Source organism: Vulpes vulpes, chromosome 3 (genome assembly GCF_048418805.1).
Source record: "Vulpes vulpes isolate BD-2025 chromosome 3, VulVul3, whole genome shotgun sequence".
Lineage (NCBI taxonomy): Eukaryota > Metazoa > Chordata > Mammalia > Carnivora > Canidae > Vulpes > Vulpes vulpes.
The window spans coordinates 92,278,497-92,302,415 of NC_132782.1; the positions used below are offsets into that span (position 1 = coordinate 92,278,497).

Sequence of the window (23,919 nt, forward strand, 5' to 3'; positions counted from 1 at the left end):
TTTATTCGACTTCCACAAGCCTTTTCTTTGCGGGAATTTTTTTTTTTTTACAATGATCCTTGAGGATCAACACCCCTATTTTACAGGAGAAAATTGACCGTTGCTGAGGATGTGTGAAACCTAAAGTCGCACACGGATTTCGGATTCGCTACGTAGAGGAGCTGTTTATCTTAAGCTCTGGAGTGGGAAGTCCGCCGTAGTCCATCCACCAGCCCCGCTGGAAGAGAAGCCGCGCCGGGGGAGCTAAGCCCGAGCTCCGGGAAAGCCGCCCGGGTTCCCCCCACTGACTCCGGCTGCACTGCAAGGTAGGGCAGCCACCGGCCACCTCTTCCTCCAAGCACCGCGGTCGCTCGGCCCCGAGGACGCAGAGCCACGGTGACGGGTCACTGCACGCAAGCGCAGTTCACAACTCCCCGCCCCCGCGCCGAGGCCCAATCACCGCGCAGCTCGTTCCGGCGTTCTGCTGGAAGCAGCCTATCAACGAGCGCGATGCCGGGACGGCCTCCAGCTCTCCCCGCCCCCGGGTGTCCCCCCGGGGCCGCCAGAGCTTGGACCTGCAGCTGTGCTGGCTTCGTTCAGTACGGTGAACCTGACCTACCGAGGAAAGGCCACCACAAGGCTCTGGGGGAAGCGGCGGTGAAGCTGGCGTCGCCAGGTTTTCTACGCGACTGTCTCAGGATACGGATCCAAAATGAGAGTTCCTCTAGGAGCTCATAAACTTAAGGGGCGGCCTGGGGCTCCGAGTGGGGAAGATTCCTGGGCGGGAAGGAGGCGTCCTGGAGGTGCTGCCCCAGGCCAACGTGGGCCTAATTAAAAAGTCGTGGGCCTAATTAAAAGGTCGGCAGATATCGTAGCCCTACAAGCCCTGCTCCTCCCAAGCTGCCGAATTTTTTAAAGGGGGATGGCGGGGGAGGGGAGACAAAGTGTAACAGTGGTGTATCTTAAATGCATTTAGCATACTGATGATTTTATTTTTTTTAAGATTATTTATTTATTTATTCATAAGAGAGAGAGAGAGAGAGGCAGAGACACAGGCAGAGGGAGAAGCAGGCTCCATGCAGGGAGCCGGACGTGGGACTCCATTCCGAGTCTCCAGGATCAGGCCCTGCGCTGAAGGCGGCGCTACACCGGGCTGCCCCATACTGATGATTTTAACACAAAAATATAGTACAAAAAATATATAGTGCAGTGTAGTTGTGCTGCTCACGAAATAACTATTAGAGAAAAATAATACATAAGGTAGGGTCCAGTAATGGTCTCTGGGTCCAGAGTACTTGTTTGACAATAAAATCAAGTTTACATTTCAGAGTTTCCTGAAAGTAAGGCCTGGGGCCAAAGACCCTCTGCCTCCCACCTCCCTAGCCCTTGCTTCTGAGATCCTAAAACTATGGGTCACAGAGTCAGCATATTCAGTACTTCCAAGTGGTTGAGTGCTTGGGGACTGTTATCAAACAGGCTTGAATTCTGGTCCTGATTCTTTCTTACATGTGGTATGGGCTTAGGCAAACCACTTAATTTCTCTGAGCCTCCAGGTTTTTAAATGTTAGAATGGTTCCAATAATGCCTAGCTGAGGACTCGCAAGAGTTGTATCCTCCTACAACTCCCTACTATACACACACTTCCTGAGACTCCTATACCGTCCCTGACTCATTTCTTCTTCCCCAGGATCTGAGAGAAGCTTTGTTTCTTGGGTAGGACAAAATGTGATGTCCGTGGTCCTCTGAAGCCCAGGATACCAAAGATAAGGCACATCTCAGAGAAGTCTGCTGAGTTGAGGGGATCAGTGTATGCCTGAAGTCACACTTCTTGGAAAACCTCACATCCTTCACAAAGATCTCCCTCTAAAGGAACTATCTGATGCAATTTACGTACTTTTTCTAGATTAGTTCCATTTTCTCAGATTCCAAATGGTACCACGCTTCTTCTAGGTTTGGAGGATATAACAATAAGTTTCTTTCCCTTTTTTTTTTTTTTTAATTATTTATTCCTGAGAGACACAGAGAGAAGCAGAAACCTAGACAGAGGGAGAATCAGGCTCCCTACAGGGAGCCCGATGTGGGACTCAATCCCCAGACTGGGATCACGCCCTGAGTCAAAGGCAGACAGACGCTCAACTGCCGAGCCACCCAGGCATCCCAATAAGTTTCTAAAACTAACCCTTGACTATTCTTTCTCTACACATCTTTCCTCCAGTGAATGATATATAGAGAGTGTGCCCTGATATGGAACTGGGGGAGAGAAATAAATTTTGATCAACACCTCAAGTCCTGAACCTCAGTGTTCCAAAGAGGATCTTTAATTATGTTATCTCATTTAATCTTCACAACATCCCTAAGAAAAAGAAACAATTATCCCCATTTAATAGGTAAGAAAATGAAGGCAGAGAATTTGAGTCCCTTGCTAATGGGGGGCATAGGATCAGAGTGCTTTATAAATGGGAATTCATAAGGAAACATGGATTCTTTGGAAAGGGTCCCAAAGGTGAATTAAGTGTTGGAGCTCAGTACATTTTGGTTGGATTGAGAGAGTTGTACAAGGTTAGTCGATGTTCATGATCACTTCAAGGTGAAGATCAGGATTTTAGTATGCCACTCATTAAACATAGGTTAGAATCTAGTGGTGCTTGTTTGTTTTTTAGGTTTCCAGCTACATTTTTCTGAATACTCAGGTATTACTAATCTTGGGCTTTTAGAAATCTAAAATGTAAAGAATACTGAAATAGTTTCTCTATAGGATGAAGTTCTCAAGACCGTTGTCTTTTCCTGAGCTAATCCTAGAGGGTTCCTATTATTGGAAAGGAGTGTTGGGGGAAGGCTACCTTCACAGTTGGAGAATAATGCCCCAACTGAGGCATTCTGTCAATCCTTATGGACAAGATGGGCTCTTGATGAGGGATTAATGGTCCCAGGATTCTATAGGACTATGACCCAGCCGTGGGGATTTGGGCACCTCTCTTAAACAACCATCCAGGGAAATTCTGCCTCAAGTCTTTGAATTTGCCCACTGCCTTCATGGACCAAAAATGGTTACAGTCTAAGTTCTGAGATTCTCCCAATTTTCCAGTAGAAAACTAGAGGAAGCAGATGCAGAAGGAAGGGACTAAAAGCCAAGAAACCATGGGGGATAGAAATGTCAGTGCCAGAGCAGATGTCTCACCCTGAGACTGAGGACCATGGCCTGGCATGCATGAGGCTCTGGCATCTTGGGACCTACGGTCTGCATCCAAGTCTGTGTTAATTCCCCACTGTAAACCCTAGAATCAAATATGTTACTTTGACTGTAATTGGGCGATCTAGAAACTTTCTATCTTGGATTTGCACCAAGGTGAATGGCCTTGCCTCTTTCCTGAGTATGACTGTTGCTTCTCCAGAGCCCGCAAACTGATTAGCCACAGAAGCAATACCTGGAAATATCTCACTCCTGGTATAGGAAGTGCAAGGCCCTTTTTAGCTCTTTCAAGGACCTCACCTGAATGAGTTAATGGGAAGTGAGCTCACACCTTTCACGAAGTCCTGACATTTTTCCATCTATTAGCTCTGATTAAGCATCAGCAGAATAACCCTCAGTAGAGGAGAAAAAAAATCCAGAAACATGTTAAGTAGTAGCAAAAAGAACTAAGGTCTCAGTTCTTAGATTCAGATTCACCTGAGACCATTAAGTGCTATCCAGATATCTTCCAGAAATCTAGGTTAATTGATCCTGGGAGGGTGAGGGGGACACCAAGGATATGGGGTAGGGAGATACTTGAATAACTAAGGGATAGGACTCTGAAAAAGATGGGGCAAAGACCATACCCCCAATCTTCAAGGCTTCTCTAATAAAAAATATATACTTATGGTATTTCTCACTGCTTCAGAGTGGTGGATAAAAGGGAAGAGGGCATCTCTGTAAGCCGCTGAAGTCCAATTGTGGCCAGGACTTCTATCCCGGGAGTGTGTGTGAACTGCTCACGGGCTGAGATGGCTCAGAAGGGAAAGCCCTGGTTTTGGCGCCTGCCTTTGGCCCAGGGCGCGATCCTGGAGACCCGGGATCGAGTCCCACGTCGGGCTCCCGGTGCATGGAGCCTGCTTCTCCCTCTGCCTGTGTCTCTGCCTCTCTCTCTCTGTGTGTGTGTGTGTGTGTGTGACTATCATAAATAAAAAATAAAAAAAAATAAAAATAAAAAAAAAAAGAAGAAGGGAAAGCCCTCCTGATAAGGTCAGTAGAAAGAGCACGGGGCCGGAAGCCAGATAGGCCTGAGTACCAACGAGCCAGTCTCAATGTTCTTGTTCTTAAACAGGGACCACACTTCCTACCCTCACAGGGAGCGTTGCTCAGAGTTAGATGATTCACAAGAAGACTGTTGCAACCTGGGACAATGAAGAAATTCCATAAATGTGCTGAGCCCCTTAGAATTGGCTTCTCTCAGGACAGGAAGGAGGAGGCCTCGGGACCAACGGAACGGAAGGGGCTACGGTAGAATTGCGCAGAGGACGCTGACCAGTGTGGCCTCACCGCATGGTAACTTCGCTGGCCTGGTCCTGCACGTGGGAACCAGCCTTCGGTCAGGCGTCACCTAGCAACAGCGTCCCAGCGGCCCAGACCTTGTTATTTCAGTGATGGAGTGCTCCGTTCCCAACACGGTCTAGCCCATCTCCGCCAGCGCCAACGGGGGCTTAGGAATTTTAAGAGCCGGAGCTGAGTGTTAGGAGCTGACTCTCAGCAGAAAAGGTTAACCAAAACGAATAACCAGCTTCCGAGTGCGTCTGATTGACGGTTGTGAAGGCAGGTCGCCGAGTATTCTCTTGAGGCATTTTCCGGACCGTTGTCCACCCAGGACCGGGGTGACCCACGATGCCGTGGTTCCTCTATTCCAGGCAGAGCTTGGCCCCACGCGAAGCGGGATCCCAGCCAGCTCAGACGTCAGGCCCAGAGGGCGGTGTCTCCTCCGCCCAGAAAAGACAGTGGCCCCGGGGTTGGAGGATCCAGGATCTGGGGACTGGAAATGTCCAAAGCCTCGGCTCCAGGTCTCGTCCCCATCTGGAGCGCAGAACCTGCACCCGAGCCGAGGAGGCTCTGCCTGTCCAGCGTTGCCGCGGAGGTTGTGTATTTTTTCTTGCAGGAATGCACAGATTTCAAGGCTCAGAAGGCCTTATGCTGGATGTTACGCCAGAGACCTAAGGCCACTTGGGGGCGCTCGCTCTGCCCATTTTTGCTGCTCATTCATTTTTCACCGTGTATCTAAACCAGTTCTTGGGAGAGAGCTGCAGCCACGGAAACCACTGGGATGTGCAAAAGACCTAGAGGGGATAGGGGACAGAGGGAATAAAGTGGCGGGGCAGAGGCTTAGGAAGGGATTGTTAGAATGCCTCCTGGAAGCCTTAATGTGATTTTTATTTTGATTTTTTAAATATATTTTTTTTATTGGAGTTTGATTTGCCAACATATAGTATAACACACAGTGCTCATCCCATCAAGTGCCCCCCTCAGTGCTGGTCACCCAGTCACCCCATCCCCCCACCCACCTGCCCTTCCACTACCCCTTGTTCATTTCCGAGAGTTAGGAGTCTCTCATGTTCCGTTACCCTCTCTAATATTTCCCACTCATTTTCTCTCCTTTCCCCTTTAATCCCCTTTCACTATTTTTTATATTCCCCAACGGAATGAGGCCATATAATGTTTGTCCTTCTCCGATTGACTTACTTCACTCAGCATAATACCCTCCAGTTCCATCCACGTTGAGGCAAATGGTGGGTATTCGTCGTTTCTAATGGCTGAGTAATATTCCACTGTATACATAGACCACATCTTCTTTATCCACTCATTTGTCGATGGACACCGAGGCTCTTCCACAGTTTGGCTATTGTGGACATTGCTGCCATAAGCATTGGGGTGCAGGTGTCTCGGTCTTTCACTGCATCTGTATCTTTGGGGTAAATCCCCAGCAGTGCAATTGCTGGGTCGTAGGGCAGTTCTATTTTTTTTTTAAAGATTTTTATTTATTTATTCATGAGAGACAGAGAGGGAGAGAAACAGAGACACAGGCAGAGGGAGAAGCAGTCTCCATGCAAGGAGTCCGATATGGGACTCGATCCTGGGACTCCAGGATCATGCCCCGGGGCGAAGGCAGGCACTAAACCGCTGAGCCACCTAGGGATCCCTATTTTTAACTCTTTGAGGAACCTCCACACAGTTTTCCAGAAAGGCTGCACCAGTTCACATTCCCACCAACAGTGCAAGAGGGTTCCCCTTTCTCCACATCCTCTCCAACATTTGTTGTTTCCTGTCTTGTTAATTTTCACCATTCTCACTGTGTGAGGTGGTATCTCATTGTGGTTTTGATTTGTATTTCCCTGATGGCCAGTGATGCAGAGCATTTTCTCATGTGCTTATTGGCCATGTCTACGTCTTCCTCTGTGAAATTTCTGTTCATGTCTTTTGCCCATCTCATGACTGGATTGTTTGGTTCTTTGCTGTTGAGTTTAATAAGATTTTGGATACTAGCCCTTTATCTGATATGTCATTTGCAAATATCTTCTCCCATTTTGTAGGTTGTCTTTTAGTTTTGTTGACTGTTTCTTTTGCTGTGCAGAGGTTTTATCTTGATTAAGTCCCAATAGTTAATTTTTGCTTTTGTTTCCCTTGCCTTCATAGATGTATCTTGCAAGAAGTTGCTGTGGCCAAGTTCAAAAGGGTGTTGCCTGTGTTCTCCTCCAGAATTCTGATGAGGTTTAGATCTTTCATCCATTTTGAGTTTATCTTTGTGTCTGGTGTAAGAGAATGGTCTAGTTTCATTCTTCTGCATGTGGCTGTCCAATTTTCCCAGCACCATTTATTGAAGAGACTGTCCTTTTTCCAGTGGATAGTCTTTCCTGCTTTGTTGAATATTAGTTGACCATAGAATTGAGGGCCCATTTCTGGGTTCCCTGTTCTGTTCCATTGATCTATGTGTCTGTTTTTGTGCTAGTACCACACTGTCTTGATGATCACAGCTTTGTAGTACAACTTCAAATCCAGCATTGTGATGTCCCCGGCTCTGGTTTTCTTTTCCAATATTCCCCTGGCTGAATAAGGTCTTTTCCGATTTCACACAAATCTTAAGATTTTTATTTTGTTTTTTAAATAATTTGCACAACCACCTCCTTTTCTAAGACTACAACAGAGTTTTTTTTTTTTAATTTAATTTATTTATTTATGAGAGACACAGAGAGAGAGAGGCAGAGACACAGGCAGAGGGAGAAGCAGGCTCCATGCAGGGAGCCGAATGTGGGACTCAATCCTGGAACTCCAGGATCACGCCCTGGGCCGAAGGCAGGTGCCAAACCGCTGAACCACCCAGGGATCCCCCAGAGTTCTTTTTTTAAACATTTATTGAGATATAATTCAAATACCATAAACTTAATCCCTTTAAGGCATACAATTCACTGATTTTTAGGATTATCAGAGAGTTGTACAATCAATCACCACAATCTAACTCCAGAACATTTTCATCACCCCAGAAAGAAACCCTTAAGCCATCACAACCCCATTCTCTACTCCTCCAGTCCCTGGAAACAGCTAATCTACTTTCTGTTTATCGATTTGCCTATTCTGGACATTTCATATCATTGGAATCATAAGATATGTGGTCTTTTGTGTCTTTTTTCACCTGGCATACTCTTTTGAAGGTTCATCCACGTGGTATTATGAATCATTACTTTTTAGACATTTTAAAATAGATTTTCTTTTTCTTTTTCTTTTTTTAAAAGATTTTATTTATCTATTCATGAGAGACACACAGAGAGAGACAGAGGTTTAGGCAGAGGGAGAAACAGGCTCCCTGCAGGGAGCCTGATGTAAGATTCCATCCCAGGACCCCACAATCATGACCTGAGCCAAAGGCAGATGCTGAACCACCCAGGCGTCCCTAGATGTTTTTTTTTTTTTTTTTTTTTAGAGTAATTTAGAGTTAGGTTGAAAGTACTGAGAGTTCCCATATCCCTCTACCCTCTATCCTAGCCTCTCTACTATCAGCACCTCATACCAAATTGGTACATTGGTTATAATTTATGAATCTAGATTGATACATAATTATCACCCAAAGCCCACGATTTACATTAGGGTTAGCTTTTGGCTTTGTACATTTTATGAGTTTTGGCAGAGGTATAATGACATGTATCCACCAATTATTATCGTATCACTCTAAAAATCCTCTATGTTCCACCTATTTATTCCTTCTCCCCAAACTCTGGCAACCACTGATCTTTTTACTGTCTCCGTGGTTTTGCCTTTCCCAGAATGTAATATAGTTGGAATCATACAGTATATAGCTTTTTCAGATTGCCTTCTTTCTCTTAGTAATAATGTATTTAAGGCTACATGGGTTTTTTTTGTATCAATAATAGCTCATGTCTTTTTTTTAAAGATTTTATTTATTTATTCATGAGAGACAGAGAGAGAGGCAGAGACATAGGCAGAGGGAGAAGCAGGCTCCCTATAGGGAGCCTGATGTGGGATTCGATCCAGGGTCTCCAGGATCATGCCCTGTGCTGAAGGCGGCACTAAACCACTGAGCCACCCAGGCTCTCGTGTCTTTTTAAAAAAGATTTTATTTATTTATTTATCTGAGAGAGAAAGAGAGAGAGAGAGAGAGAGCAAAGGCAGTGGGGAGGGGCAGAGGGAAACGCAGACTCCTGGCTGAGCAGGGAGCCGAACGCCGGGCTCTATCCTGGGACTCCGAGATCATGCCCTAGTGGAAGGCAGATGCCCAACTGACTGAGCCACTCAGGCACTCCATGGCTTATGTCTTTTTAATGCTAATATTTCACTGTGTGAATGTACCATGGGTTATTTATCCATGTCCTACTAAAGGACATGTTGGTTGCTTCCAGGCTCTGGCAGTTATGAATAAAGTTGCTATAAGCATCTGTCTGCAGGTTTTTGTGTGGACATAGAAGTTACCAGATTATTTGGGTAAATACCAAGGAAAATAATTGCTGGAACATATGCTGAGAGTATGTTTAGTCTTATAAAATAGCTGTACGAATGGCTTTTTTTTTTCAAACTAAGCTCTACACCCAGTGTGGGGCTTGAACTCACGACTTCAAGATAGTCATATGCTCTACCCACTGAGTGGGCCATGCACCCAAGTACTAATGGCATTTTATTTTTAAAAGATTTTTTAAAATTTATTTATTCATGAGAGATACAGAAAGAAAAGGAGGCAGAGACACAGGCAGAGGGAGAAGCAGGCTCCACGGAGGGGGCTGACGCGGGACTTGATCCCGGGACCCTGGGACCATGCCCCGAGCCGATGGCAGACATGCACTTAACTGCTGAGCCACCCAGGTGTCCCACTAATGGCATTTTAAATGAACTCAAGAGTTTGTATATCATATCATTTACAGATATCACTAGTTTACATCTTCTTTTCTAATCTGGACACTTTTATTTCATTTTCTTGCCTAGTTGTTCTGGCTAGAACAGTACAATGTAATAGAAAAGAAGTGATGAGAATAACAGTGAATAGAATAGAATTGAAGTGGCAACAGTGGATTTCCTTGCTCTTATGGGGAAAGCATTCAGTCTTTCATCGGGTTGAGGACATTCTCTTTTAGTCCTAGTTTTTGAGCATTTTTATCATGAAGGGGTGTTGGATTTTATCAAGTACTTTTAGCACTTCTAACATGATCGTGTGTTTTTTGTCTATTGATATATGATGTACTACGTTAATTTTCAAATGTTAAAAAAGATTTTATTTATTTTTAAGACTTAAAATTTATTTATTCATGAGAGACACAGAGAGAGGCAGAGACATAGGCAGAGGGAGAAGCAGGCTCCCAGCAGGAACCCCAATGTGGGACTCAATCCTGGGACTCCAAGATCACGCCCTGAGCCTAAGGCAGATGCTTAACCGCTGAGCCACCCAGGTGTCCCTAATGAGTTTATTTATTTGAGAGAGTGAGAAAGCATGAGCAAGGGGGAGGGGCAGAGGGAGAGGGAGAAGCAGTCTTCCCACTGAGTAGGGAGTCTGATGCAGTGGGGCTTGATTCCCAGACCCTGAGATCATGACCTGGGCTGAAGGCAGACGCTTAACTGACTGAGCCACTGAGGCATCCCCAGAGTATATAATCTTTTTTATATGATGCTGGATTTGGTCTCTTAGTGTATTTGGTTAAGTATTTTTAACTTGTGGGCGACTGGGTGGTTCAGTCTGTTAAGTGTCGGCCTTCAGCTCAGGTCATGGTCTTGGGGTTCTGGGATCTAGGCCTGCATGGGACTCCTCACTCAGGAAGGAGTCTGCTTCTCCCTCTTCCTCTGCCCTTCTCCCTGACCCCTGCCACTCATGCACTCTCTCTCAAATAAATAAATAAATAAATAAATAAATAAATAAATAAATACTTTAAAAAAAATTAGCATAACATAAAATTTACCACCTTAACCATTTTTTAAGCATACACTCGCATTATCAGGCAACCAATCTCCAGACCTTTCTCATCTTCAAAACTCACTAAACAACCCTCCCTTTCCCCCTCTCCCCAGCCTGTGGCAATCACCCAACCATTCTCACAATCAACCAACCTCCTGCTTCTATGAATTTGATACGTTAGACACTCATACATCATACAGTATTTATCTTTTTGTGACTGGCTTATTTCATTTGGTATAATGTCAACTTTTTTTTAAGACTTTATTCATGAGAGACACACACACAGAGAGGCAGAGACACAGGCAGAGGGAAAAGCAGGCCCCTTGCAAGGAGCCGATCGTGGGACTCGATTCAGGATCCTGGAATCATGCTCCCGGCCAAAGGCACTCAACTGCTGAGCCACCCAGGCGTCCCATAATGTCAAATTCAACCCAAGTTATAGAATGTGTCAGAATTTCTTTCCCTTTTAAGCTGGATGGTATTCCATAGCATGTTATCTACCACATTTTGTTCACCCATTCATTGGTATTAACTGTTGTGAATATACTGCTAAAACATGCCAATACAAATATCTCTTTGAGGCCACACTCTGAATTCTTGGGGGACATAACCAAAGTGGAATTGCTGAGTCATAAAGTAATTCTATTTTTAACGTTTTTAGAATCTATCAGTTTTCCATAGTGACCACCATTTTACATTTCCACCCACAGTGCACAGAATCCCAGTTACTCCACATCCTGGCCAGCATTTGTTCTTTTCTTTCTTTAAAAAAAAAAAATTTTTTTTTTTTTTTTTAATGTATGATAGTCACAGAGACACAGGCAGAGGGAGAAGCAGGCTCCATGCACCGGGAACCCGATGTGGGATTCAATCCCAGGTCTCTAGGATCAAGCCCTGGGCCAAAGGCAGGCGCCAAACCGCTGCGCCACCCAGGGATCCCTCTTCTTTCTTTTTTTAATGGTAGGCATCCTAATGGTTTGGAAAACAGCACCGTTTTTTTGAATATTGAACAGCTTTATCTAATCATCCCTATTTTAAGTAACTGCTTAATTTTGTTTTTTTGTTTTTGTTTTTGTTTTAATTTAGAGAGAGAGCCCAAAAGCACCTTTGAGAGCAAGGGGAGTGGCAGAGGGAGAGAAGCAGACTCCTCACTAAGCAGGGAACCCCACACTGGGCTGGAATCCCATCACCCTGGAATCACAACCTGAGCTAAAACCAAGAGTCAGATGCTTAACTAATGGAGCCACGCAGGCGCCCCTAAATAGCTGCTTTTAATGTGACTTCTCTAGCTCTTTCTCCAGCTTTTTCCTAATTGATTCACAGGGCTTGTCTTTTTATGTGTTCAACTCAGAAGAGAGGCTGTCTTGGGCAGCCCGGGTGGCTCAGCGGTTTAGCGCAGCCTTGGGCCCAGGGCCTGATCCTGGAGACCTGGGATGGGGTCCCACTTCAGGCTCCCCACATGGAGCCTGCTTCTCCCTCCCTCTCTCTCATGAATAAATAGATAAAAAAAATTTTAAAAAGAAGAAGAAGAGACTGTCTTATAATTCCCTGGAGTGTATCAGTGCTACCACTGTGGCTTCCCATGGTAGATCCCATAGGTTTCTTCACAGGTAAATATATTGGACAAAGGTATAATATGCAAGGGGCCAACTACCCTGCCCTCAGATGTTTATAGAAGTCACACTGAGCTAGGAGTCAAGTCTGCACTGCATTATGATGCCCTTATTACCTTGGAACTCCTGGCTCCAATCTAGGCCTTTTCCAGCCCTCAAGGCAGCCAGACCTTTGTATATTTGTTTATCTCCCCCGGGGCTGTAAGCACCACTGAGAACAGACCCGCTTAGAGCCACCTCTTTTCAGTCCCCAGCATTATGTTTGCAGATGCCGCGTTTAATCATCATCAGCCCCAGGGAGCTGCAGGCGCTTAGGGACTAAGCCTTGGGTCACACCCAGCGGAGACCTGGGAATCTGGAAGGCCGTGGAGAGCAACTTGGCCTCTGTGGCCGGGGAGACTGTTTAGCTCCCTGCACTGTACCCGTCTCCCGCAGCTGAGCTCAACTGGGGCGCTCAAAGCGAGCGGAAACGTCGTCCAAGTCCGAGGGCACAGCCGGCAGGGAGCCCACCCCCGTCCCCGGGCGATGCAGACGGGGCTCTGGCCGAGCCCGCGGGGGAAGAGGAGCGGTGCTCTGGGCCCTCGGGCCCCCCGCCGGGCCGCGTCAGCGCGCGGGGAACCGAGCAGGTGCTCGGCCGGGAGCACCCCGAGCTCGCCAGGCCTTCGGGAAGGAGGCCGGCTCGCACGCTGCCGCCCGCTTCCCTCCAACCGAGCGATTCCCCGCGACCCAATCAGAACGCCGGCTCCCGGCTTCCTGGCCCGCGCCGCCCAATGATGGTGCGCGCGAGGGAGAAGGGCGTGAAGCCCGGCAGCGCCATTATCCTTGAGGGCGAGCGAAGGGTTTCGAGCCCGGGTGCAGCGCGGGGGGGGGGGGGGGGGGGCGTCTCCCGTGCTTCCACCCTGGCAGCAGGCATCTTCCGGTGCTCTAACCCAGGTCCATGAAGGACCCGTAAGATTAACTCCGGAGGGGTTTGCCACGGCCCCACGAGAGGCTGGTCCTGGTGCCCTTCGGGCCTCCGGGGCGGCGCTGTGAGCCCGAGCACCGGCCGGGTTGGGCCACGCGGCTTCTAGAACCCCGGACCCGCCAGCGAACCGGGGTGGGGTGGGGGAGGGAGGAAAGCGTTGGACCCATGGTGCCACCCTGGGGTCCGCGCCTCGCCGGCAGGCAGGCAAAAACCCCATCTGGGCGAGGGAGGCCGGGCGCCGTGAGCTTCGCGGACGTGGCCGTGTACTTCTCCCCGGAGGAGTGGGGCTGCCTGCAGGCCGCGCAGAGGGCCCTGTACCGGGACGTGATGCGGGAGACCTACGGCCACCTGGGCGCGCTCGGTGAGGCCCCGCCCACCCCTTCTCTCCCTTTTTATGACACAGATATTTAGACTTAGGGTCTGGATGCCCCTGTGTGTAATTTGGGAGGGTCTTCTTCCGGGTTCAGGAGGTTATACTCCCCCTTCGTCTAGGCTCTATCCTCTCACCCGGTCTGCTGTTGGCCTCTTCTCCCCTAGGATTCGCAGACGCCAAACCCGTCCTCATCTCCTGGCTGGAAAGAAAGGCGGAGGTGTGGACCCCGGAGGCCGAGGATCCCGAGGAGGGGGCCAGGCACCCAGGATCTGGGATAGGTGAGGAAAGTTGGGCTGAGCTGGACTGCAGTGGCTTTTTGGGAGCCAGCCTGGGGCCAGCCCTTTCTCCTGGCAGCCCGCTTCCCACACACAGCCTCTCTTAAACACTCTAGTTGGTAAGAATCCTCTGAGCCTTCTCTTCCAAAGTTCCCTTTATCAGACCTCGTGTCTTCCTTGGGTCAAGGATAGCTAGGCAGGGGGAAGAGAAGTTAGGGGAAGAGAATTTACTGAACCTTCCCCTCTATGTTCCTGGCGTGTCTGCAAGCCTCAGAAAGTGGCCAGAAGTTCACTGAGTGAGAACAGCAATTTTGGCTGAGGTGGTGACCACTGTTTTGGTAGACACTGACCTGCATGCAGCTCATTCCTGTACCAGGAGAAATCTCTGTTCCTGCTGAAACGCCCGCCATGTAGGGGCTTTAACACAGCAGGTGACTGCTTATTTCCAACAGGCAGTACCATCCTTCAGCTTCTGACAAAAACCACAATTTTCCAAGCCCTACATGAGGGAAACAAAAGGGCATGTGGCCATGGAATGGGGAGCTGCTGTCTGAGATGAGCCTGGGGGCTCTGAAACACGGACTAGTCCAGAGAAATGCCCTGCTGTTCCATTCACTTCCATCTCCCCATGGTGAGAGAAAGCACAGAATTGCATTTCAATTCTCTTGTCTCTTTAGAAAGCAAGAAAAAGAAGAATGAACCCAGCAGCAAAATAGCGGCCAACGAGCTTGAGCATGCCCCTGTGAAGAATGGGCCACCAGTAGAGGCCAGGCTGGTCCCTAGTTCCAGGGACTACAACTATCCATTGCCTCAGGTGTCCAAAGACATGGGACACCAGTGCACTGAGACTCCCAAGAGGCCCTACCCCTGCCTGGAATGCAACCGTTCTTTCAGCTACCCTTCCCTCCTAGCCAGCCACCAGCGGGTCCATTCTGGGGAGAGGCCCTTCCCCTGTGGCCAGTGTGGACGTTGCTTCCGCCAAAGAGGCAACCTGGTTGTCCATATGCGCATACATACAGGGGAGAAGCCCTTCTCCTGCCCAGACTGTGGGAGGCTCTTTGCCTATCCCTCGATGCTGGTCAGACATCGGCGAATCCACTCTGGAGACCGCCCATATGTCTGTGGGCCGTGTGGGGTTCAGTTCTCCCAGAGGGCTCACCTCGTCCAGCATCAGCTGCTTCATACAGGGGACAAGCCTTATTCATGTCCAGACTGTGGCCGATGCTTCCGCCAGACCGGGGCACTGGCCATCCATAGACACAGACATGGTGGGGAGAAGCCATACGTGTGTACGGAGTGTGGACGCCACTTTACACACCCTTCCCTCTTGGCTATCCACCAGCGCACCCATACTAGGAAGAAGCCCCATATCTGTTCTGATTGTGGTCGGGGCTTTGCCTACCCCTCCCTCCTGACCAATCACCAGCGGGTCCACTCTGGTGAGCGCCCCTACCCTTGTCCCCATTGCAGTGCCCGCTTTGCCCAGCAAAATAACCTGCTCCAGCATCAGCTCATTCACACAGGTGAAAAGCCCCATGAATGCCCTGATTGTGGCCGCTGCTTCCGGCAAAGCGGATCTCTAGCTATTCACAGGCGCACACATACAGGAGAGAAACCCTACTCCTGCCCTGAGTGTGGGCACCAATTTACCTCTTCCTGTGTCCTCAACAGCCACAGGCGCAGCCATTCTGTTGAGAGGCCCTTCCCTTGTTCCCAGTGTGGGAAGACCTTTAAACGAAAGAGTGCCCTGGAAGCCCATCAATGGATCCATCGTACAGGCGGGATAAGTCAGAAGGGTGATAGACCTTTGTTACAACCCCCAGCCCAGGCTTCTGTTCCTGAGGGTCAGGAACCATCAGTACACTTCTGGCATTTTCCTGACATGTTCCAGTAGTGGGAATGACAGACTTAAGCAGCCACTAGCAACAAATGTTTTAAGAGTCTCCCTCATCAAGTGTTGGGAAGGAAGTGCACAGAGGGTAAGGGATAGGAGAGGAAAGAAAAAAGGGATCAAAATGGGGAGGTGGGGCTGATCTATGTCTGGAATCTATGAGACATGGGAGGTGAGAGGGAGGACATCCAGAGTGAAGAACCTGCCAGGAAAAGCATGAGACTCCTCCAGTCTCCTCCCAGCCCTGACTGCTGACCTCAGACCTTTCGGCTCTGGGTTTCCCCTCACTCTAGATCTCAGGAGAACATATCACAGCTTGGACCAAGGGCCATAGTGTAAGAGAAGGATCATAGACTTTGAATCAGTTTATCCCATGTTCAATCTTGGCTTATCTCTTGCATCCTCAACATCTGACTATAAAATGAATACATTAATACTAGGTGGTTGTGAGGATTAAATAATATATACTCAGTCAAAACTGTCTAGTACAATACTTTTCACTTGTGTATATCCTTCCAAGCTTTACACCTGCAGAATTGTTTGAATACTGAGGACACCCTTAACTAATTACCCCTGCTGAATACAACTGCTGTTAATGTAAATTTCCTAGCTCTTTTACATGTTTCAATAAGTTACAAACTAATATTTTGCCTATTTTTTTCCCTGGTACTCAATGCTTATCTTTTCTGGTGCTCAACTCAGGTCTCATAATTCCCTGGAATGTGTCACTGTGGCTTAGGCACCCAGACCTTTGCTTATATATCATGTGTGTACCTCCTGTTTTTTAAAAATATTTTATTTATTTATTCATCAGAGACCCACACAGAGGCAGAGACATACGCAGAGGGAGAGGCAGGCTCCCTATGGGAGCCTGATGCAGGACTTGATCCCAGGATTCCGGGATCATGCCCTGAGCCAAAGGCAGATGCTCAACCACTGAGCCACCCAGGTACCCTGTACCTCCCCGGGTTGTAAGCACCACTGAGAACAGACCCGCTTAGAGCCACCTCTTTTCAGTCCCCAGCATTATGTTTGCAGATGCCGCGTTTAATCATCATCAGCCCAGGGAGCTGCAGGCGCTTAGGGACTAAGCCTTGGGTCACACCCAGCGGAGACCTGGGAATCTGGAAGGCCGTGGAGAGCAACTTGGCCTCTGTGGCCGGGGAGACTGTTTAGCTCCCTGCACTGTACCCGTCTCCCGCAGCTGAGCTCAACTGGGGCGCTCAAGGCGAGCGGAAACGTCGTCCAAGTCCGAGGGCACAGCCGGCAGGGAGCCCACCCCCGTCCCCGGGGCGATGCAGACGGGGCTCTGGCGAGGCCCGGCCGAGCCCGCCGGGGAAGAGGAGCGGTGCTCTGGGCCCTCGGGCCGCCCGCCGGGCCGCGCCAGCGCGCGGGGAACCGAGCAGGTGCTCGGCCGGGAGCACCCCGAGCTCGCCAGGCCGAGGCCGGCTCGCACGCTGCCGCCCGCTTCCCTCCAACCGAGCGATTCCCCGCGACCCGATCAGAACGCCGGCTCCCGGCTTCCTGGCCCGTGCAGCCCAATGACGGTGTGCGCGAGGGAGAAGGGCGTGAGGCCCGGCGGCACCATTATCCTTGAGGGCGAAGGGTTTAAGGTCCCGGTGCTAGGCACTGGGCCCTCTGCAGGGACGCGAAGCGGCGGACCCAGGACCACCTGGGCGCGACCTAAAAGTCCCAGCCCTCCCCTTCTCCGCATTTTAGAAAGAGGGGGCACCCTTCGGCATGGGCTCGGATGTGCCCAGTGCCTGTTGTTGGGGAGGGTCTCCTCCACTCTAGCTCACGAGGCTGCACCCCACTTACCCTCGTCTAGGCTCCATCCTCTCACCCCGCCCGCCGTTGGCCCCTGCGCTTGGGATCCGCTGGCCTCAAACCCGCCCTCATCTGGCAATGCAAAAAGGAGGTGTGGAGGGGATGAGGCACCCAGGATCTGGGATAGATGAAGAAAGTGGGGCTGAGCTGGACTGGAGCCTCTCTTGGGAGCCAGCAGGGCAGGCCCTTTGTCCTGTCAGCTACACCTACACCCCTCTCTTTAAATACCAATATTCCAGGGCAACCTGGGTGGTTCTGTGGTTTGGTGCCTGCATTAGGCTCAGGGCATGATCCTGGGGACCCGGGATTGAGTCCGGTGTTGGGCTTCCCTTGAGTAGCCTGCTTCTCCCTCTGCCTGTGTCTGCCTCTCTGTTTCTCATGAACAAATAAATAAAATCTTAAAGAAAAAAAAGGCCAATATTCCTAAGAATCTGATGAACCTTCTCTTCTAAAGTTCTCTGTCCCAGACCCGGAGGCTCTTTTGCCTTCAAGGGTAGTGGGTCCCCCTGGTACCAACTGGGGAAACAGTCAAGGATTGAGATCTTTGCCTTCTTTCCTCTGAGTACTTAGATTATTGCTTCCATTAGAGTTTTCCTCAATTGTGGGAATGTTTTATCTGTGCTGTCGAACACAGAAGCCACTAGCTACATGTGGTCATTTAGCACTTGAAATACAGCTAGTGTGCCTAAGGAAGTGAATTTTTCATTTTAATTACCTTAAGCCTAGAGATGCCTGGGTGGCTAGGAGGTTGAGCAGCTACCTTGGCTCAGAGCACCATCCCTGAGTCCCAGGATCAAGTCCTGAATCAGGCTTCCTGTGGGGAGCCTGCTTCTCCCTCTGTCTATGCCTCTGCTTCTCTCTGTGTGTCTCATGAATAAAATCTTTTTAAAAATTAACGTAAGCCTAGAGATATGCATGTTGTATTTCTGACTGGCCTTGGAAAGAGGCCAGAAGTTCAGTTTGGCTTATTGGCCTACTCCCGTGTCTCAGGTCATATCCTGCCATTTGAAACTGCCTGGAGCCCTCTAGAATTTAATGACTTGCCATCTTTCGTTTAGAATGAAAACAGGTGTTTTTGTGTGCTCCAAAGGTGCGAAGGTCTGTTTTTTGAGAAATGTTTCCACTGAAATGTCTATATTTAAGGTCTATAACCAGAGGTGCCAGCTTCCCCCTGAAATGCATTCAGCCCCTTCTTTATGAGAACCCTCTCTAGTTCTGGAAGCCTGCACTGAGAAGGGATGATACTCTTTCTGAAAATGGGAAATGTCTGCCTGAGGCAGGTGGGGCATTGCTGGGGAGGGATTCACACTTAGATCCTTCTTCCCTGAGTGAACAGGCATTCAGTTACCAGTGCCGCTCCATCTGTGGTGATCACAGCACCCCACAATCTATAGTTGCAATTCTCTTGTCTGCGCAGAAAGCAAGAGTAAAGAAAAGAAGGGAGAAGTGGAGGGTAAAGGAACTTAATGCAGCCTCTGTGAGGCTACCATGTAAGGCAGCGTGGCAAGACACCTTTCAAGTAAGTGAGGGCCCTGGCTACAGGGGGCATGGCCAGAAACTCAGGGCTCCTGAGCCACAACAGCAGTGCTTTCAGGCTCCAGAGAAACCCAGCAGGCCTGCTGTGCTGAGCAGCGTCTCTGTCTCCACGTTACGGTGAGGATGCCCCTTTCTCAGTACAAGGACCTGTTCGAGGATCAGCCCCTCCACACCGGCCGGACAATCTTCCCCTGCCCCCAGTGGGGGTGCTGCTTTTGAAAAAGTAGGGTACTGGCCACCCATATAAAGGAGAAGGTTTGTACGTGTCTGAACTGTGGGCAGCTCTTTGCCATCCCCTCACCATTAGACATGGGCAGATCCACTCTGGTGACTATCCCTGTTGTGTGTGTGCGGGGAGCTCCTGCAGGGGCACTTTTCCCAGAGGGCTCACCCGGTCTAGCTCTAGCTGTTCTACACAGGGCACACCTGTGTCCACTGTAGCTGCCACTTCCACCTGTGTAGAGCCCTGTGTGCCCGTTAAGTGTGGACACAGGGGCAGACTGTGGGTGTGACATCATATGGCCCTCTCTCCTGGCCAACCACCTGCCTGTGCACCTGAGGAAGCCCCGCCATCATTGTCTAATGGTGCTGTGGCTATAGGTTATGCTTCCACCACAGGCTCCCTTGGCCATTCACAGATGCACACACCCGCCCCCCGCCCCAGGAAACTAGCCCTGCCCGGGTGTGGCATCTGCTTCTCCTGCTCCTCCCTCCTGCTCAGCCACAGGCATATTTGCTCTGATGAGAGGCCCTTTCCCTGCACTGAGCGTGCTGAAAGCTCCAAGAGAAAGTGTACCCTGAAAGCCAGCCAGTGAAGCCATCAGGCAAATATGGAGAGGCCACGGGGCACCTGGGGGGCCCAGTAGGTTAAGCATCTCTTGATTTCAGCTCAGGTCATGATCTCGGGGTTGTGAGGTTGAGCCCCATGTAGGACTCCATGCTGCGGGTGGAGCCTGCTTAGATTCTCCCTCTCCCTCTGCCCCTCACAGACACCCCCCCAAATCCCACGCTGAGCGCTCTCTCTTTAAAGATTTTATTTATTTTTTAGATTTTATTTATTCATGAGAGGCACACAGAGAGAGGCAGAGAAACAGGCAGAGGGAGAAGCAGGCTCCCCATGGGAAGCCCGATGTGGGACTTGATCCCAGGACCTTGGAATCACGCCCTGAGCCAAAAGGCAGACGTTCAACCTGCTAAGCCAACCAGGCATTCAGAGCTCTGTCTCTCTTTAAAAAACAAACAAACAAACAAACAAACAAAACCAAAACACAGAGAGGTCAAAATGTGGGAGACCTGTGCCCCACCCTCCTCCTTTGGGGATCAGGACCCTTCAGTTCATGTCCACTATTAGATAAATTCCAGAAATGTGGGTGCTGTGAAGGAGCTTATGACGGAAGATATCCCTTCTCAGGAAGTGTTAGCCACACGGAGCAAGTAGAGGCAGAAGAAAGAGGGGGAGGGGTGAGATGTACAAAGTGAAAAGATTGGTAGGTGCCTTGACGTCCTCCCTCAGAGAACAGTATATAGAGGTAATCAGAAATGTACCAGTGAGTTACCTCACCCAGGAACACACAGGCTAGAATTGGACTATGTGAATCTGTTGGGAAAAGGGAAGATTCCGTGGTGCCTGGGTGGCTGAGTCGGTTAAATTTCTGCCTTCAGCTCAGGTCATGATCCTGATGGATCCCAGGGTCCTGGGATTGAGCCCTGCATTGGGCTCCCTGCTCAGCGAGGAGTCTGCCTCTCCCTCTCCATCTGCCCTTCCCCCAATTCATGCTCTCTTGCTCTCTGTCTCTCAAATAAATAAAATCTTGAAAAGGGAAGGTAAGATTCCTTCATTATTCATGACATAACTTTCTCCGAGGACTACCGTTTGCTGGAGTGTGGGTTTATGGTGCAATGACATTTGAGGCAAAGGTTGGGTTATAGTTAGTCTATAAGGTGAAGTCCATGTGTACAAAAATCAAAGGTTGGACTGCCAGGTACTTCCCTCTCAGTGAGCATGAAACAAGGAGAAATTAATCTCAAAGACTTGCACCCTGTTTAGAGCTGCCAGTGGAATGCAGAAGACACTCTAGGTTCAAATCTCATCTTTGCCTTTACTAACAAGTTTTGGGCAAGCTGTTCAACTGTTTGATAATTGTCCTCATAAGGACTCTGAAAGGTGAATTTCTTAAGTTTTTTTTTTTACATTTTTTAAAACTTAAATTCAATTTGCCAACATTTAGTATAACACCCAGTGCTCATCCCATCAAGTGCCCTCCTCAGTGCCTGTCACCCAGTCACCCCATCCCGCCACCTACCTCCTCTTCCGCATCCTTTTGTGTGTTTTCCAGAGTTAGGAGTCTCTCATGGTTTGTCTCCCTCTCTAATTTTTCCCCATTCAGCTCCCCTCCTTTCCCTTATAGTCCCTTTCACTATCTCTTATATTCCAGGTATGAGTGAAACCATATGATGACTGTCCTTCTCTGACTTATTTCACTCAGCATAATACCCTCCACTTCCATCAGTGTCAAAGAAAATGGTGAAAATTCATCTTTTCTAATGGCTGATATTACATTGTGTGTATATATATACATATATATACATATATACATATATATATATATATACACATATATATACACACACCACATCTTCTTTATCCATTCATCTGTTAAAGTACAACGTGGCTCCTTTTTTTAAAAAAAGATTTTATTTATTTATTAATGAGAGACACACACAGAGAGAGGCAGAGACGTAGGCAAAGGGAGAAGCAGGCTCCTTGCAGGATGTGGGGACTTGATCAATGTGGGACTTGATCCCGGGACTCCAAATTCACACCCTGGATTGAAGGCAGACGCTCAACCACTGAGCCACCCAGGCATCCCAACCTTTTTTCTTTTTTTAAGTAATCTCTACACCCAACATGGACTCAAACTCACAACCCTGAGATCAAGAGTCACAGGCTAGGGACACCTGGATGACTCTGGTTGAGCGTCTGTCTTCGGCTCAGGGTGTGATCCCAGAGTTCTGGGATTGAGTTCCATATCTGGCTCCCTGAGGGGAGCCCGCTTCACCCTCTATCTATGTCTTTGCCTCTCTCTGGGTCTTGCATGAATAAATAAATAAAATCTTAAAAAAAAAAAAGTCACGGGCTACTATGACTGAGTCAGCTGGGCACTCCTGGAAGGTGAGTTTCAATTGAGATCATCTATATCAATGTGCCTACAAGTTGGCACTTAGTTGGTACTTTGTTGGCCCTCACCACCATTTTCCTTTACCCAAAACAAGGTGTCCTTGGTCCTTATGTGGCTTCTTGGTGTGCAGACTCCATGGATCTTCTCCATTCTTCTCTACAGGGGAAATATAAAGGCGGAGCCCTGCTTGTCTTTGTACCCAATGTGGATCCAGGAATTTATACAGAAAGGAGCAAGAACCTCTGTTGTTACATTAAGTTCTGGGCGCTTCTCCCTCCAAAATGTTTCCCTATGGTTAAGAGCATCTGACTCTGCCTGATTCCTAGATCCTGCCTTCGTAGCTCCCACCAAGACAAAAGTAAGCTAGGCCAAATGGGACCTTTCCAACCCAGGGCTAACGGGCTGTATGTGGGAAGAGGGCTCGGCACCTTTTCATCTCAGTATTTAATCATCCTTCCTGTTCGGTATCAGCATCATTGACAGCACATCATTACCATTTAGGCAAAATTCCCACAGATGCCTTTCCACTGTTTGAACACTTTCTTCCAAATGAAATGGTTTGCTGTCCATTGGCCTTTGTAATCCCTTAGCAGCCCAAGTTTACCTTCTTATTTCTTTAAACTGAACTATGTATAGGCAGAAAGCATAGGCACAAAGCTATCAGCCCTGCAAACTACCAGAGTATTTTTCCAAAAACATTATCAGAAAGCAATTCACTCCTCTAAACTGATTTGGAACTCCCCAGTGTGCAGGATAAAGCCATCTAATACCTGGTGCCAGCCTATCCTTTCGATCCTTCAGTTTTACCCTACTGGTATTTTGTACTGCATCAGAAAGTGGACTCATTCCCTCCACACTCAGAACTTTCCTGAATTCCTTGTTTTGTACCAGAGATCTTTATGGCCCTGGAATTCAGCTGTTTATTCAATTGGTGTACATTGAGCACCACTGCCCTCCCTAAATCCTACCCATTCATAGACCAAACTCATTTTCCACCTGATGCATCAATCTGGAACGTCAGAGGGACCCTGTCTTATTCATTTGGCAATCTTGACATTCCACCTGCATCCCCAGTAGTTTGTTCAATCAACAGTCACTATGCTTGGAACAGAGAAGAACTCAACCTGTTTACTGCAGGTTTTTCCCCCTTACTTCCTCTGTTAAGTCATCTTCCTTGGAACCCCTTACTACCTATGTTATCCTATGAATTCCTAACACATTGTGTTTACTCTTTGCAGGCTTTGGGGGTAGTGTTTTGCTAAGAGTAAGTACTTAAAAAAAGTTGATTAGGGATGTCTGGGTGGCTCAGAGGTTGAGCCTCTGCTTTTGGCTAGGTGTAATCCCGGAATCCTGGGATTGAGTTCTGCATAGGGCTTCCTGCTTGGAGCTTGCTTCCCCCTCTGCCTATGTCTCTGCCTCTCTCTTTGTGTGTCTCTCATGAATAAATAAAATCTTTTTCTAAAAATTAAAAAATTGATTAATGGGCTGGAGAGATAGCTGAAATGTTGTAGCAAATGGCATATTCTCTGATCCCCAGATCCTTGGGAAACCCTGCACATCCACAGAGAAGTGGGAACCGATGGAGTGAGGGCTGACTGGTTCCATCAGCAATTTTCCTATGCCTTTCACATAGATGCTTGCAGCACTGTTACTACTTTTAAATGCATGTGCCTCACTCAACTATTAACTCCATTCAGAGCATGGTGCACGACTCATTTGCAAAATGCCCAGCACCACGCTTTGTACATTGGACAAATGTCACGTAAAAATAAACTATGGAGAAATGTGCAGAAGATCGAACCTGAGAAAAGGCCAGGAGGTCAGATCATTGACAAGCGAATTCTGATAGTGCGGGGGAAGGGAGCCGACTTCA

General features: G+C 48.5%; 2 protein-coding genes across 4 annotated transcripts in view; one reads left to right on the forward strand and one right to left on the reverse strand.

Moving 5' to 3' along the window:
* Window positions 1-23,919, reverse strand: part of PRR14 (proline rich 14) — a 58,028-nt gene that overhangs the window by 18,745 nt on the left and 15,364 nt on the right. The window lies entirely within an intron of this gene.
* LOC112929240 (zinc finger protein 688) lies at window positions 12,776-23,519 on the forward strand. Of its 2 annotated transcripts, none has more exons than XM_026011176.2 (3): window positions 12,776-13,326; window positions 13,503-13,616; window positions 14,291-16,147. In XM_026011176.2, exons 1-3 carry the CDS (start codon window positions 13,131-13,133, stop codon window positions 15,505-15,507), a joined length of 1,527 nt encoding a protein of 508 aa, XP_025866961.1. In that variant the 5' UTR covers window positions 12,776-13,130; the 3' UTR covers window positions 15,508-16,147. The 2 variants fall into 2 exon arrangements, with proteins under 2 accessions (XP_025866961.1, XP_072609580.1); XM_072753479.1 differs by lacking the exon at window positions 14,291-16,147 and adding an exon at window positions 22,209-23,519 and having other exon boundaries at window positions 12,863-13,326.